This window comes from Dipodomys spectabilis, unplaced genomic scaffold, assembly GCF_019054845.1.
Source record: "Dipodomys spectabilis isolate Male_0828 unplaced genomic scaffold, ASM1905484v1 ptg000492l, whole genome shotgun sequence".
Taxonomy (NCBI): domain Eukaryota; kingdom Metazoa; phylum Chordata; class Mammalia; order Rodentia; family Heteromyidae; genus Dipodomys; species Dipodomys spectabilis.
Genome location: NW_024871169.1, coordinates 1,357,554 through 1,371,326, shown reverse-complemented (window position 1 = coordinate 1,371,326; position 13,773 = coordinate 1,357,554). Strand labels below are relative to the sequence as shown.

Sequence of the window (13,773 nt, the reverse complement as noted above, 5' to 3'; positions counted from 1 at the left end):
TAATTAAAGATAAAGGTTTCTAGGACTTTTTTTGTCTGGGCTGACTTTGAACCTCAATCCTCCAATCTGAGCCTCCTGAGTAGCTAGGATTATAGGCATAAGCCACTGGTACCCAGCCCAACATAAATTTTTACCCTTCAATCCTTAACCCAAGTATGCTCAATTCTCCCTAATTTTTTTTTTGGTGGAGGGTCTGGTCATTGGGCCTGAACTCTGGGCCTGAGCACTGTCCCTCAGCTCTTCAGCTCAAGGCTAGCACTCTACCACTTGAACCACAGCACCACTTCTGGCTTTTTTCTTTTTTGCTTATGTGGTGCTGAAGAATTGAACCCAGGGCCTCATGCATGCAAGGCAAGCGCTCTAACACTGAGCCACCTTCCCAGCCCCTCAATTCTCCTAATTTTTCATGCTCTTCTCTCCCTCCTTCAGATAGAGGAGTAGGATCAAGTAAGAAGTAGCTATGTCACTGGGCACCGGTGGCTCACACCTGTAATCCTATCTACTCAGGAGGCTGAGATCTGAGGATCTCGGTTCAAAGCCAGCTTGGGCAGGAAAGTCTGTGAGACTCTTATCTCCAGTAAACCACTAGAAAACTGGAAGAGACACTGTGGCTCAATTGGTAGAGCGCTTCCCCTTGAGCTGTAAGAGCTGAGGGACAGCACCCAAACCCAGAATTCAAGCCCCATGACCGACCAAAAAAAAAAGAAAAGTAGCTTTGCTTGCCTCAATGTCCTGTCCCCTTATGATTTTGTTTCTCTGCACAGACACCACCTCTGAACCCAGTCCAGCCAATGGGATAGGCCCTGGTCCTGAATGGGGGCTTTGTCCCGGCCCTCCAGCCACAGGAGGCGACATCAGTGGGACCTCAGGCCTAGAGACTCCTAAGCGAAGGACACAACACAATAAGCATAAAACAGTGGCAGTAGCCAGTGCCCAGAGATCACCTCGAGCACTCTTCTGCCTCACTCTAGCCAATCCCATTCGTCGGTCCTGCATCAGCATAGTGGAATGGAAGTATCCTAAAAGCCTCAGGGGTAAGGGCCACCAGCGTACCAACAATCAAACATTGGATCAGGACTGGAATGGAAAGGGGCCAAGTCACCAGGAGTCAAGAGTCAAAAGCTGGGGACAGGGAATTCCTGGAACGGGGGTGTAATTCAGTGGTAGGATGTTTGCCTAACAAACGACTGTGGTTTCCATCCCCAACATAGCAACAAAAAAAGGGGGGAGGGGAGAGGTGGAGTCAAGTACTAAACCAGATATGGTATCGCAAACCTGTATGCGTGTAATTACAACTCTTGAGAAATTGTAGCAGGTGGATTTCCTGTTCAAGGCCAACCTAGACTACACAATTATACTCACAAATGCTACGCTCTGGTGGCTCACTCCTGTAATCCCAGCTGCTCAGGAGGCTACCTGAGAATTGCAGTTCATAACCAGCCCAGGAAAGAAAGTCCATGAGATTCTTATCTCCAAATAACCATCTAAAAAGCTTAAAGTGGAGTTGTGTCTCAAGTGGTAGAGCACCAGCTTTAGCAAAATAAGCTCAGAGACAGTGCCTAGGCCTTGAGTTGAAGCCCCAGGACTGGCAAAAAAAAAATTAAAGATGAAATCAAAGCAAGAGTTGGGAATGATTACTAGTGGGGAGAGGTGGTCAAAGTCAAAGCTCTAGTCAAGCTTTTGAGAATTGCAGAATATCATAACCAGTAATCTACAAGCCATGGGTCAGCACTAGGTGGGAAGGGCCCCCAAGGGAACATGGGTATTTTAAGGCCGTTCTGCCTGGGTCCTTGACTGTGTCTACCTGAGACCTTTTGACATCCTCATATTGCTGACCATCTTTGCCAACTGTGTGGCCCTAGGGGTCTACATCCCCTTCCCAGAGGATGACTCCAACACTGCCAACCACAATCTGGTGAGTCCCGCCCTCCTGGTCCCTGGCAGATTATAGCCTATTAGAGTCACACCTCAAGCCTTCCAGCCAATCCCTGCCCCTCTCTGACATACCCACCCCACCCTCCAGAATATGTGCCTTCTTCCTCAACCTGAACATACTCTGACTCTGCCTCCAAATAACTGGACTTCCTTTCCCGCCCCTGGCTCTGCCCCCAGGAGCAAGTGGAATACGTATTCCTGGTCATTTTCACCGTGGAGACTGTGCTCAAAATCGTAGCCTATGGGCTGGTGCTCCACCCGAGCGCCTATATCCGCAATGGCTGGAATCTACTCGACTTCATCATCGTCGTGGTTGGGTGCGCATCATCAGAGAGTGGGGACTTCCTAACCCTAGCCCCGTTAAATTCCAAGCTCAAGCCGGGTGCCAGTGGCTCACACCTGTAATCCTAACTACTCAGAAGGCTGAGATCTGAGGATCACAGTTCAAAGCCAGCCATGGCAAGAAAGGCCATGAGACTCTTATCTCCAATTAACCACCAGAAAACTGGAAGTGGCGCTGTGGCTCAAGTGGTAGAGCGCTTGCCTTGAGCTGAAGAGCTGAGGGATAGCGCCTAGGCCCAGAGTTCAAGCCCCATGATTGACAAAAAAAAAAAAAAAAGTTCATGGCTCAGGGAAGTGACACTATCTTGTTCACTAGCCAGAATTAAGGATATGAGCATAGTTACAGTCATTTGTTCTTCCAGTAATGGATTTGTACTTTTGAGGAGAAGGGAGGGATGAAGAAGTCCAAAACCTGAACTTCTCCCTGCCCTTCCCATGCTTCACCATCAGGCTCTTTAGCGTGCTGCTGGAACAGGGACCTGGGCGACCAGGCGATGCCCCACATACTGGGGGGAAGCCAGGGGGCTTCGATGTGAAAGCTTTGCGGGCATTTAGAGTGCTGCGGCCACTGAGACTGGTGTCTGGAGTCCCAAGTAAGTGGCAGGCTTCTCTTGGTTGGGGGTGAAGGTGGGGCTGACAGTGGGGCTGTGCTGACCCACGTTTACCTCCCCATAGGTCTGCACATAGTTCTCAACTCCATCATGAAGGCACTAGTGCCTCTGCTGCACATTGCACTGCTGGTGCTCTTCGTCATTATCATTTATGCCATTATTGGATTGGAGCTGTTCCTTGGACGCATGCACAAGACGTGTTACTTCCTGGGATCTGGTCAGTCAGCTCACCATCCTTGAATCCTAACAACTTCTTTGAAGGAAACACACTGAAATTCACAAGATTTACACACACACACACACACACACGCACGCACACACATCAGGCTACCCATGGATAGCTAAGCCTCACCCCTATATTGAGGACTTTGCTCTAAACCAAGAACAAGTGGTTCAGGCCCTAGTTACTCAGGAGGCTGAGCTCTAGAGGATCAGTGATTGAGGCCAGGCCAGACAGAAAAGTTCACTAGAGTATCTCCAAAATAACCAGCAAAAAGCAGAGCTGGAGATACAACTCAAACAGTAGCCAAGACCCTGCTCTGCAGCTAAGACTACCTCCTTCACAACTGACCCTTTATCTTGGCTTCAGTTCAAGCTCTACCCTCAGTAGACTCTTGAAATTCACAATACTCCATGGTCCATGTGCATGCTTCACACCATTAGAGTGATGTGTGTGTGTGTGTGTGTGTGTGTGTGTGTGTGTGTGTGTGTGTGTGTGTACTAGGACTTGAAATCTATGGCCTCACACCCTTGCTTAGATTTTTCTTCTTAAGAGTGGCACTCCACTAGTTGAACCACACCTCCACTTCCCTCCACTTAACAGATTTTTTGTTGGTTAGTTTGAAATAAGAGTCTCTCAGATTTGTCTGCCTGAGCTTGCTTCAAACCAAGATTCTCTGATCTCAGACTCCTGAGTAACTAGGATTACAAGTGTGAACCACCAGCGCCCAGCAGATCCCTACTGGTGATATTCTCAGCTTTCCCAAGGAGAATTTGGCTCCAGAGATGGAGCTATGGGTTGCCCATGCCGTAGGAAACTCTAGGTTCCTGAGTCAAACTTTCTTTTTCTTTCTTTTTGTTGTTGCCATGGGGCGTGAAGTTGGGGCCTTGGCACTGTCCCTGAGCTCTCTTTGCTCAAGGCTAGCACTCTGCCACTTTGAGCCACAGTGCCACTTCCAATTTTCTGGTGGTTAATTGGAGATAAGGGTCTCATGGACTTTCTTGCCTGGGCTGGCTTTGAACCTTGATCCTTAGATCTCAGCCTCCAGAGTAACTAGGATTACAGGCATGATATACCAGTACCTGGCTTCTGAGTCAAACTTTCTATGAGGGGCTCCTGAATACCAGGAACTCTCTTCTCATAGCCTGCTAGTGGCCATGCTTTATAGCCTTGACCTCCACCTTTCCCATAGATGTAGAGGCAGAAGAGGATCCATCACCTTGTGCATCTTCAGGCTCTGGTCGGGTGTGCATGTTGAACCAGACTGAGTGCCGAGGGCGCTGGCCTGGGCCCAATGGTGGCATCACCAACTTTGACAACTTCTTCTTTGCCATGCTGACCGTCTTTCAGTGCATCACCATGGAAGGCTGGACTGATGTACTCTACTGGGTGAGATGAACAAGCAAGCACACAGTTCAAAAGGGGAACCTACCTTCCTCTTCAGTTCAGGTGGGCTGTCTATATTCCCTGAGGGAAGTATGCTGTCTCTTTCCAGATGCAGGATGCTATGGGTTATGAGCTACCCTGGGTGTACTTCGTCAGCCTTGTCATCTTTGGATCCTTCTTCGTCCTCAACCTTGTGCTTGGTGTCCTGAGTGGGTGAGAAGCCTAGACATTCTATCTTTCCACTTCTGTAGTCCCCTCCCCATTACAGCCCCTTCCTTTGCTTTTTTTTTTTTTTTTGCCAGTCCTAAGGCCTGAGCTCAGGCCTGTCTCTGAGCTTCTTTTGCTCAAGCTAGAACTCTACCACTTGAGCCACAGCATCACTTCTAGATTTTTCTGTTGATGTGGTACTGAGGAATTGAACCCAGGGCTTCATGCGTGAGAGGCAAGCACTCTACCACCAAGCCACATTCCAAAAACTCTGCTTCTTTTTGTATGTCAGAAAACTCCTAGGTATCTTTAAAATCAATCTAGTAAGAAGTTTGTTAATTTTTTTTCTTATGCATGCTAGGCAAGAGCTCTACCACTAAGCTACACTCCCATCTGTTCAAAAACATTCTGAAATGCTCCTTCATTTAATTTTAAACATCTACTATGGAAGAAACTGTTTTAAGAATGTAATAGGGACTTGGTGCCAGGGGCTCATGCCTATAATCCTACCTACTCAAGAGGCGGAGATCTGAGGATCATAGTTCAAAACAAGCCCCTGCAGAAAAATCTTCATGAGCCTTTTGTCTCCATTTAACCACTCAAAAACTGGAAGTAAAGCTGTGGGTCAAAGTACAGTAGAGTGCTAGCCTTGAGCGAAAGAGCTCAGGAACAGCACCAACATCTTGAGTTCAAGCCCCACAACAACAACAAAAAATGTAATATGTGGCCACACTGTAGTCCTAGCTACTCAGAAAGCTGAGATCTAAGGATTGCGGTTCAAAGCCAGCCTGGGCAGAAAAGTCTATGAGACTCATCTCCAATTAGACACCAGAAAAACAAAATAGAGCTGTGGCTCAAATGGTGAAACACTAGCCTTGTGCAAAAAAGCTCAAGGACAGCACCTGGGCCCTGAGTTCAAGTCCCAGGACTGGCTCTAGAAGTAATATAATAGGAGAGCCAGACAGTGGTCGATCATGCCTATAATACTAGCTACTCAGGAGGCTGAGGTCCAAGGATTTTGGTTTAAAGCCGCCTAGATAGAAAAGTTAGTGAAATTCTTATCCCCAATTAATTGACAAAAAGCCAGAAATGGAGATAAGGTTCAAGTGGTAGAGCTCCAGCCTTGAGTGAAAAAGCTAAATGAGTGCTCAAGGCTCCGAGTTCAAGCCCAGTACCAGCACAAACATACCAAAAGAATGTAACAGGAGCTGGTTACCAGTGGCTCATGCCTGTAATCCTAGCTACTCAAAAGGCTGAGATCTGAAGATCACAGTTCAAAGCCAACCTGGGCAAGAAATTCAGGGAGACTAATCCAATTAACCATCAAAAAGCCAGAAGAGTGTGGTTCAAGTGGTAGAGTGCTAGCTTGGAGCAAAAAAGCTCAGGGACCACACCCAGGCCCTGAGTTCAAGCCCCAGGACTAAAGGGAGGAAGGAAGGAGAAAGGAAGGAAGGAAGGAAGGAAGGAAAGAAAGAAAGAAAGAAAGAAAGAAAGAAAGAAAGAAAGAAAGAAAGAAAGAAAGAAAGAAAGAAAGAAAGAAAGAAAGGAAGGAAGGAAGGAAGGAAGGAAGGAGGGAAGGAAGGATAGAGGGAAGGACAGAAGGAGAGAAAAAAAGAAAATGAAAGAAAGGGAGAGAGGGAAAGAGAGAGCAAGAGAGTGAGAGGTGGGGGGAAGCCAGGCACCAGAACAGTCTTCACTGAGAACATGTTTTTTGTTGTTTGTTTTTGTTTGTTTGTTTATATGGTACTGAGGAATTGAACCCAGGGCCTCATGCATGCTAAGCAAGCACCCAACCACTGATCATATTGAGTATAAATGAGGCAAAGTTGAGGGAGTGGGCTATGTAACTATTTCAGGACATTGCCTCCCAAGCAACAGGAACAACTAATGCAAAGGCTTAGAGGCTAGAATATGTTTGGTACATTCAAGGAACCCATAGGAGGCTCATGTAGTGAAGGTGAGGGTACTGAGGTGGCTCCCTCACCTACTCTTTCACCTCCTCCAGGGAGTTCTCCAAGGAGAGAGAGAAGGCAAAAGCACGAGGTGATTTCCAGAAGCTTCGAGAGAAGCAGCAGATGGAAGAGGACTTGAGAGGCTACTTGGACTGGATCACACAGGCTGAGGAGCTAGACCTAGAGGACCCCTCAACAGAGGGCAACTTTGGTTCTATGGCCGAAGAGGGCCGAGCTGGCCATCGTAGGCAACCCCAAGCTGGCTCATTCCCTACTCCGTTCCTGCCCCAGATGTAGCCCACCCTCCTGAATGCTACCTGAGAGTCAAACTATACCTCTAGACTTCACCCCCAGTTCTAGCTCAGAATACCAAGCTTCAGATGCAAATATTCCCTATAGCACCCCCTCCCCTAGACATAGTCCTAACTCTATCTCAGGTTATCCTCAATTTCCTTTTTTGTCTCCACAGGGCCACAGTTATCTGAGCTGACCAATAGGAGGCGTGGACGTCTGCGCTGGTTTAGTCACTCCACTCGCTCAACCCACTCTACCAGCAGCCATGGTGTGGGCCCAGCCAGAGATGGGCAGGAAGAAGAGAAAAAGTAAAAGCAGGACCTAGGGTTTTCAGGTCTTGACCTTTGTCTTCACTTTACCCACAGCCAGCCTCCCAGCCAGTGACACCGGTTCAATGGCAGACACCCCAGGAGATGAGGATGAAGAAGAAGGGACTCTGGACAGTTGTACACGCTGCCTGTGAGGACCTCCAGCCGTGTGTGTGTGTGTGTGTGTGTGTGTGTGTGTGTGTGTGTGTGTTGATACTGGTGCTTGAACTCAGTATCCTGGGCATTGTTCCTTAGCTTTTTCTACCACTTGAGCCACAGCTCCACTTCTAGATTGTTGCTGGATAATTGGATATAAGAATCTCTCAGATTTCTATACCTGGGTTGATAGCAGATCCTCAGATCTCAGCCACATGAACAGTGAGGATACAGACATGAAACACTGGTGCCCAGCAATCCTCAGCCCTTGAGCCCTGGCCAGCCCAGACCCTGACCCTAGTCCTTGCTTTAGTCTCAAACCTTGATCTCAGTCCCTAGGCCCATCTGCAGATCCTTTTCATCCCTTTATTACAGCTACCTCTCCTCTTCTTTTCCAGAAACAAGATCATGAAAACCAGAGTTTGGTGAGTTGGTAAAGTTTCACAACTCCTTGATCCTGTGACTGAGACCCTTCCTACTGCCAAGTTCTCCCTGACCTGGGCTCCCCAGGCTTATGTAGGTGATCTCAATGGTGGACTTTCTTCCTATCAGCCGCCGCCTCCGCAGAGCCAACCGGAGCCTCCGAGCTCGTTGCCGGCGAGCTGTGAAATCCAATGCCTGCTACTGGGCCGTACTGCTGCTTGTCTTCCTCAACACACTGACTATCGCCTCAGAGCACCATGGACAACCCCTATGGCTCACCCAGACCCAAGGTACTCCCTCAGCCTGTCTAGTCCCTCTCCTACCCCCTGCTTCCTCCACCCTACAAGTTCAAATCTAGTATTGTCTAGGGAGTCCCATAGCACACTGTCTTCCTGCTAGCATAAATGCAGAAACATTAGCCTGTCCCATCCTACCATGTCACCTACACTCATAGATGACACTTGCTGTATGCATAAAGCTCTCTTCTCAGCATTTCACATGCCTCGACTCTTCACTACAATCTTGTGTGAATTAAGAGTCAAGGTACTGATCGCCAAGATGCTGGAGGGTTAAGTCCTAAGACTCAGCTTGTTGAGAAGCAGACCTGAAATTAGAAGCCAAGCACTCTAGCCCGAGAATCCAAGCTCCTAACATTATGATATCCTAGCAAGCTAACTCTTCTGTGCCTCAGTTCCCTCATCCACAATATGGATTAAGTGGCTTCAAATGGAAAGTGCTTAGTGTGTCACATGGCTTCCCATAAAATTAATGCTGTATATGTAAGTGAATGTTTAATAAGTAATGTTATTCATTAGGATCCCTAAACCTGATTACTGAGCTTGTTTGTACCTCCAGCCCTTAAGCCAGCCTCAGTCCCAACAAAACTTTGGACTCAAGGCTGAGAGTACAATTCAGTAGTTCATGTGGTTAGCATGCATCAGGCTCTGGGATTCATCTCCTGTACAAAAAATACAAGATAAAAAGATGGAGATAAAGTTAAAGGAAAGCAATAGTGGCTCACACCTCTAGGTGGCTCCCACCTCAGAAATCTCAGGAGGCTGAAATCCAGGAAACACAGTTCAAAGCCAGCCAGGGTAGAAAAGCCCCTGAGACTCTTTAAGCACCAAGAAGTGGAGGTGTGTCTCAAGTGGTAGAGTGCTAGCTTTGAAAAATAAATAAATAAAACACCTAGGACAATGCCCAGGCCTTGAATTCAAGCATCATACCTGAAAAACATAACCCTTGAGTTGAAGGTTTCCTGAACTCCCAGAAGCTCACTGACTCCAAGCCCACCTCTGCTCCTTGCCCCAGTTCTAGGCCCTTCCAAGCCTGACCTACCCACCCCCCACCTCCAGCTTGTGGCTAGCCTGATACTGGTTACCCCAAGATCATCCATGACCCCTACTCTCCCCATATCACCCCAGAAGCTGGCCAGCCTAGTTACCCAGCCACTCTCCCAACAGAGTATGCCAACAAAGTGTTGCTCTGTCTGTTCACCGTGGAGATGCTCCTCAAGCTGTATGGTCTGGGGCCCTCTGTCTATGTCTCCTCCTTCTTCAACCGTTTTGACTGCTTCGTGGTCTGCGGGGGCATCCTGGAGACCACCTTGGTGGAAGTGGGGGCCATGCAGCCCCTTGGCATCTCAGTGCTCCGATGTGTGCGTCTCCTCAGGATCTTTAAGGTCACCAGGTGTGTACTCAGGGGAGGGGAGACTAGGTCCCCAAATACAAATCCGTAGGCAGGCTGCTTTGCCGTATCTCATCTCCAGTGAGAATTTTATCTGCCTCACCATTCATTTAGCAAACACACACTAAGCACCTACTGCGTGCTGGGTCTATGCCCTAGGGAAACACCAGGAATCAAAGCAGACATGAGTTCCTAACTTCAGCCAGGTGCTGGTAAGTCACACCTGTAATCCTAGCTATTCAGGAAGGCTGAGATCTGAGGATCAAAATTTGAAGCCAGCCTAGGCAAATTCCAGAGCCATCTCCGATCAACCAGAAAATAAAGCTAGAAGTTAAAATGTGGCTTGAATGCTAGAGTGCCAGACTTGATCAGAAAGAACTAAGCAATAGCTTGAGCCCCTAAGTTCAAGTCCCAATACTGGCACACAAAAATAAGTAAATAAATAAATAAGGCTCAGGCCTATAATCCTAGCTACTCAAGAAGCTGAGATCTGAGGATCGCAGTTCAAAGCTAGCTCAGCAAGGAAAGTCCGTGAGACTCTTATCTCCAATTCACCAGAAAACCGGAAGTGGCGCTGTGGCTCAAATGGTAGATCACTAGCCTTCAGCTGAAGAGCTCAGGGAAAGTGCCCAGACCGAGTTCAAGCCCCACGACTGACAATAAAAAATAAGTGAAAGTTTCTCCCCTTGGGAAGAGTAGAGTACGTTAGGAAAAACCTACTACATTTCCATCCCGTTCCTCAACCTCAATGCCCGGCTCCAACATTACTCTCAAGGCTATATTCAAACTCAACTCCATACTGATCCCCAACCCCCAAAGCATAACACCTTCTCTAACCCCTAACTCCCCAATGTGCATCACTCTAGGTCTATTTCCAACTCTACTATCCAGTTCTAAGCCCAGCCCACCTTCTCACCTCATCCCTAACTCCCAGACTCAACCATCACTACTAAGTACAATGCCATTCTCAAACCTCAAACAAATCCCTACTTTCTAACATTCACCCTATCTCCAGGTGCAGCCCCCAACCTCTTCTCATCTCATCTCCTAGACAAAGCCTCTACCACAACCTTATCCCAGCTCCATATCCAATCCCAAATCTGCACACCTCCAAACAACTATCCCATCCACAGCTCAGTCCCAACTTGAAACCCAATTCTAGCTGTATCAATTTCCAGCTACACCTGCATCCTAATCTCATCTCTCATGACAACCCTAATGCTAATCTGAACCCGAAGCTCAGCAGTTCCCTCATTTTTCACTCTCACCACACTCCAGCCTACAAATCACCTCTAACCTTGACTCCACAGAGTACTTTACTTTTTACTTTTGTGTGCATGAGCCAATAAGGGGGCTTGAACTCAAGGCTTCATGCTTTTGTTTGGCTTTTTCACTCAAGGTTGTTGCTCTACCACTTGAGCCATATCTCCACTTCCAGTGTTTTGGTGGTTAATTGGAGATAAGAATCTCAGACTTTACTGCCTAGGCTGGCTTTGAACTGTGATCCTCTGATTTCAGCCTCCTGAGTAGCTAAGATTACAAGCATGAACCACTAGTGCCCAACTTCCCATTGACTCAGGAACACTACCCTGGCTCCTGGTTGTCAGTAGATAGGATGCCAGCTCTGCCCTGTATATCCCTGCTGCAGGCACTGGGCATCTCTGAGCAATCTAGTGGCATCCCTGCTCAACTCCATGAAATCCATTGCATCCTTACTGCTTCTCCTCTTCCTATTTATCATCATCTTCTCCCTGCTTGGCATGCAACTGTTTGGGGGCAAGTTCAACTTTGACCAGACACACACCAAGCGAAGCACCTTTGACACCTTCCCCCAGGCTCTCCTCACTGTCTTTCAGGTGAAGCCTAGAGACTCAGAGATGGGTATGTTGGGAGGTGGGAAGGGGTGTCATGGAATTACAGAAGGTCCCAACAAGCTTCGTGGTGACTCTTCATCCACTCCCAGATCCTGACAGGGGAGGACTGGAACGTGGTTATGTATGATGGTATCATGGCCTACGGTGGCCCCTTCTTCCCAGGGATGCTGGTGTGTGTCTATTTCATCATTCTCTTCATCTGTGGAAACTGTATCCTTGGAGCTCTGAGGAGCTGGCTGGGAGTGGGCTGGGGAGTGGGTAGGGGGGTCCTTGGAAGTCTGCAATGAGGCTCCCATCTTTGCAGCCTGAGCTCATCTAAGATATCTTGTTGAATGTGTTTCTTGCCATTGCTGTGGATAACTTGGCCAGCGGGGATGCAGGCACTACCAAGGACAAGGGCAGGTGAGCTCTGGCTTTGCCTCCAAAATGGTCTTTCCCTGACTAGGGAGCCTCATACACATCCCACACCACCAGAGATAACTAATCACCCTAGTAATCTCCACTTTCACATACAAGCTTCTAGCACTCATTTATTCAACAGGTATTTTTTTCTTTTTTAATATTTTATTGTTATTATAAAGGTGATGTACAAAGGGGTCATAGTTACATAAATCAGGTCATGAATACATTTCTTTTGGGGTCAATATCACCCCTTCTCTCGTTCTATCCCAGTTGTTCCCTCCTATCTCCACCCACAAGTTATACAGTTCATTTTCAACATAGTATCCAGTATCCACTTGTTCACCCTTTGTCCCTCCAAGGACAGATAAATGTACAAACAAGACAAAAGAAAACACAACAGAAACAGAAACAAAGAAAAAAACCCTCTTGTTTCCATTTCCTGGAGTTCATTTTGAAAAATATTATTTTGTATAATCAGGTGCACATAGGCATTGCACCTTTTTTGTACCTCTCCTAAAGTACCCTCCTCTGCTTTCACTGTGCATGAATGTCTAGAGTCCTGTATAATTTATCATGTCCTGGTGTATTTTTGATCGAGCTTCCACATGTGAGGGAAAACATGCACCGTCTGTCTTCTGAGCTTAGCTTACCTTACTTAACATGATTTGTTCTAGGTCGTCCATTTCCCTGAAAATGACATACTATTGCTCTAATGGCTGTGTGAAATTCCATTGTATATAGGTACTACATATTTTGATCCACTAGTCTGCTGTAGGGCATCTGTGCTGAACAGGCATTTCTTAAGCAATTACTTTGTGCTGGGACCCATTGCAGATGCTACAGAGTGCAGGGGTCAAAATAGACACATACCTTACCTTTTCAGGAGTTGATTTGATTGCAAAAACACAAACATGAGTATATGACTTAGGTAGACATTAGATATAAGTAATTCCAGAAGCCAATGGCTCACATAGCTGAGGCAAAGATTTGAGGATTGTGGTTCAAAGCCAGACTCTGTAAGAAAGTCTTTGAGACTCTCTCTTTTTTGTTGTGCCAGTCCTGGGGTTTGAGCTCAGCCTGAGTGCTGAACCTGAGCTTATTCTTTTTCACTCATGACTAGTGTTCTACCACTTGAGCTACAGCTCCACTTCTAGCTTTTTGGTGGTTAATTGGCGATAAGAATCTTCAGCTCTTCCAATGAGGTTGGCTTATAACTGTGATCCTCAGATGTCAGCCTCCTGAGTAGCTGGGATTATAGACATCAGCACCCAGCCCGTAAGACTCTTATTTCCAGTTAATCAACAAAAAGGCAGAAGTGGAGCTGTGGCTCAAATGGTAGAGGGCCAACTTTGAGCTAAGGGATAACATCTAGAACATGACTTCAAACTCAAATTCTGGCACAAAAAAAATAAGTAATGAGAACCAGAGGCATAGTTCAAATGTGCTTAGCAAGCACAAAGCCTTGAGTTCAATCCCCAGTACTGAAAGGAAAAAAAATTCAAACTCTCACTTTGGCCCAGAATGCCCTTTTGGTCTCCCTATGATTGACCCTCAGCTCCTTCTATCCTCCTCTTTGTTCACTCCATTCCTTCTTCCTGTGGCTTTCAGTCCAAGACTTTGGCTTTTTGCTCTTGGTTGGGGGAGGGGAGCAAGGGAAGGTTGTATTAGAAAAGGAATGTGGAAGACAGGATTTTACATGCTGTGAAAACAGATTGAGGGGTGAGGGGTGTGTGTGTTAAGAGTGGAGGTGGGAATGTTGTAGGGAACCCAACAAAAGGTCTATTCTGCTCCTAATGACCTCTCCAAACTTTGCCCATCTGCTAATATCTGCAGCATTCACCTCCTCCCCAATTTCTTCACACAGAGAGAAGAGCAGTGAAGGGAATGCCCCCAAGGAGAATGGCGAGTTGGTGAGTTAGAAGACTGGGCTCTGCCAACATTTCCCCTCCCCCATACCTGTCTCTGTGTGTGGCTTTA

General features: G+C 47.1%; 1 protein-coding gene across 4 annotated transcripts in view; it reads left to right on the top strand.

The window, feature by feature from the left end:
* The window catches only part of Cacna1f (calcium voltage-gated channel subunit alpha1 F), a 41,663-nt gene that overhangs the window by 3,062 nt on the left and 24,828 nt on the right, over positions 1–13,773 (top strand). For 2 of the 4 annotated variants that reach the window (XM_042669220.1, XM_042669221.1), the window contains exons 2-18: positions 765–1,014; positions 1,810–1,915; positions 2,113–2,252; positions 2,728–2,870; positions 2,953–3,105; positions 4,301–4,497; positions 4,604–4,707; positions 6,707–6,897; positions 7,123–7,215; positions 7,313–7,406; positions 7,810–7,836; positions 7,964–8,124; positions 9,298–9,523; positions 11,169–11,376; positions 11,484–11,604; positions 11,715–11,796; positions 13,661–13,706. In XM_042669220.1, the coding sequence (XP_042525154.1) occupies positions 765–1,014; positions 1,810–1,915; positions 2,113–2,252; positions 2,728–2,870; positions 2,953–3,105; positions 4,301–4,497; positions 4,604–4,707; positions 6,707–6,897; positions 7,123–7,215; positions 7,313–7,406; positions 7,810–7,836; positions 7,964–8,124; positions 9,298–9,523; positions 11,169–11,376; positions 11,484–11,604; positions 11,715–11,796; positions 13,661–13,706 (2,342 nt within the window). The remainder of the gene's footprint in view (positions 1–764; positions 1,015–1,809; positions 1,916–2,112; positions 2,253–2,727; positions 2,871–2,952; positions 3,106–4,300; positions 4,498–4,603; positions 4,708–6,706; positions 6,898–7,122; positions 7,216–7,312; positions 7,407–7,809; positions 7,837–7,963; positions 8,125–9,297; positions 9,524–11,168; positions 11,377–11,483; positions 11,605–11,714; positions 11,797–13,660; positions 13,707–13,773) is intronic. The other 2 variants (XM_042669222.1, XM_042669223.1) reach the window with 2 other exon arrangements.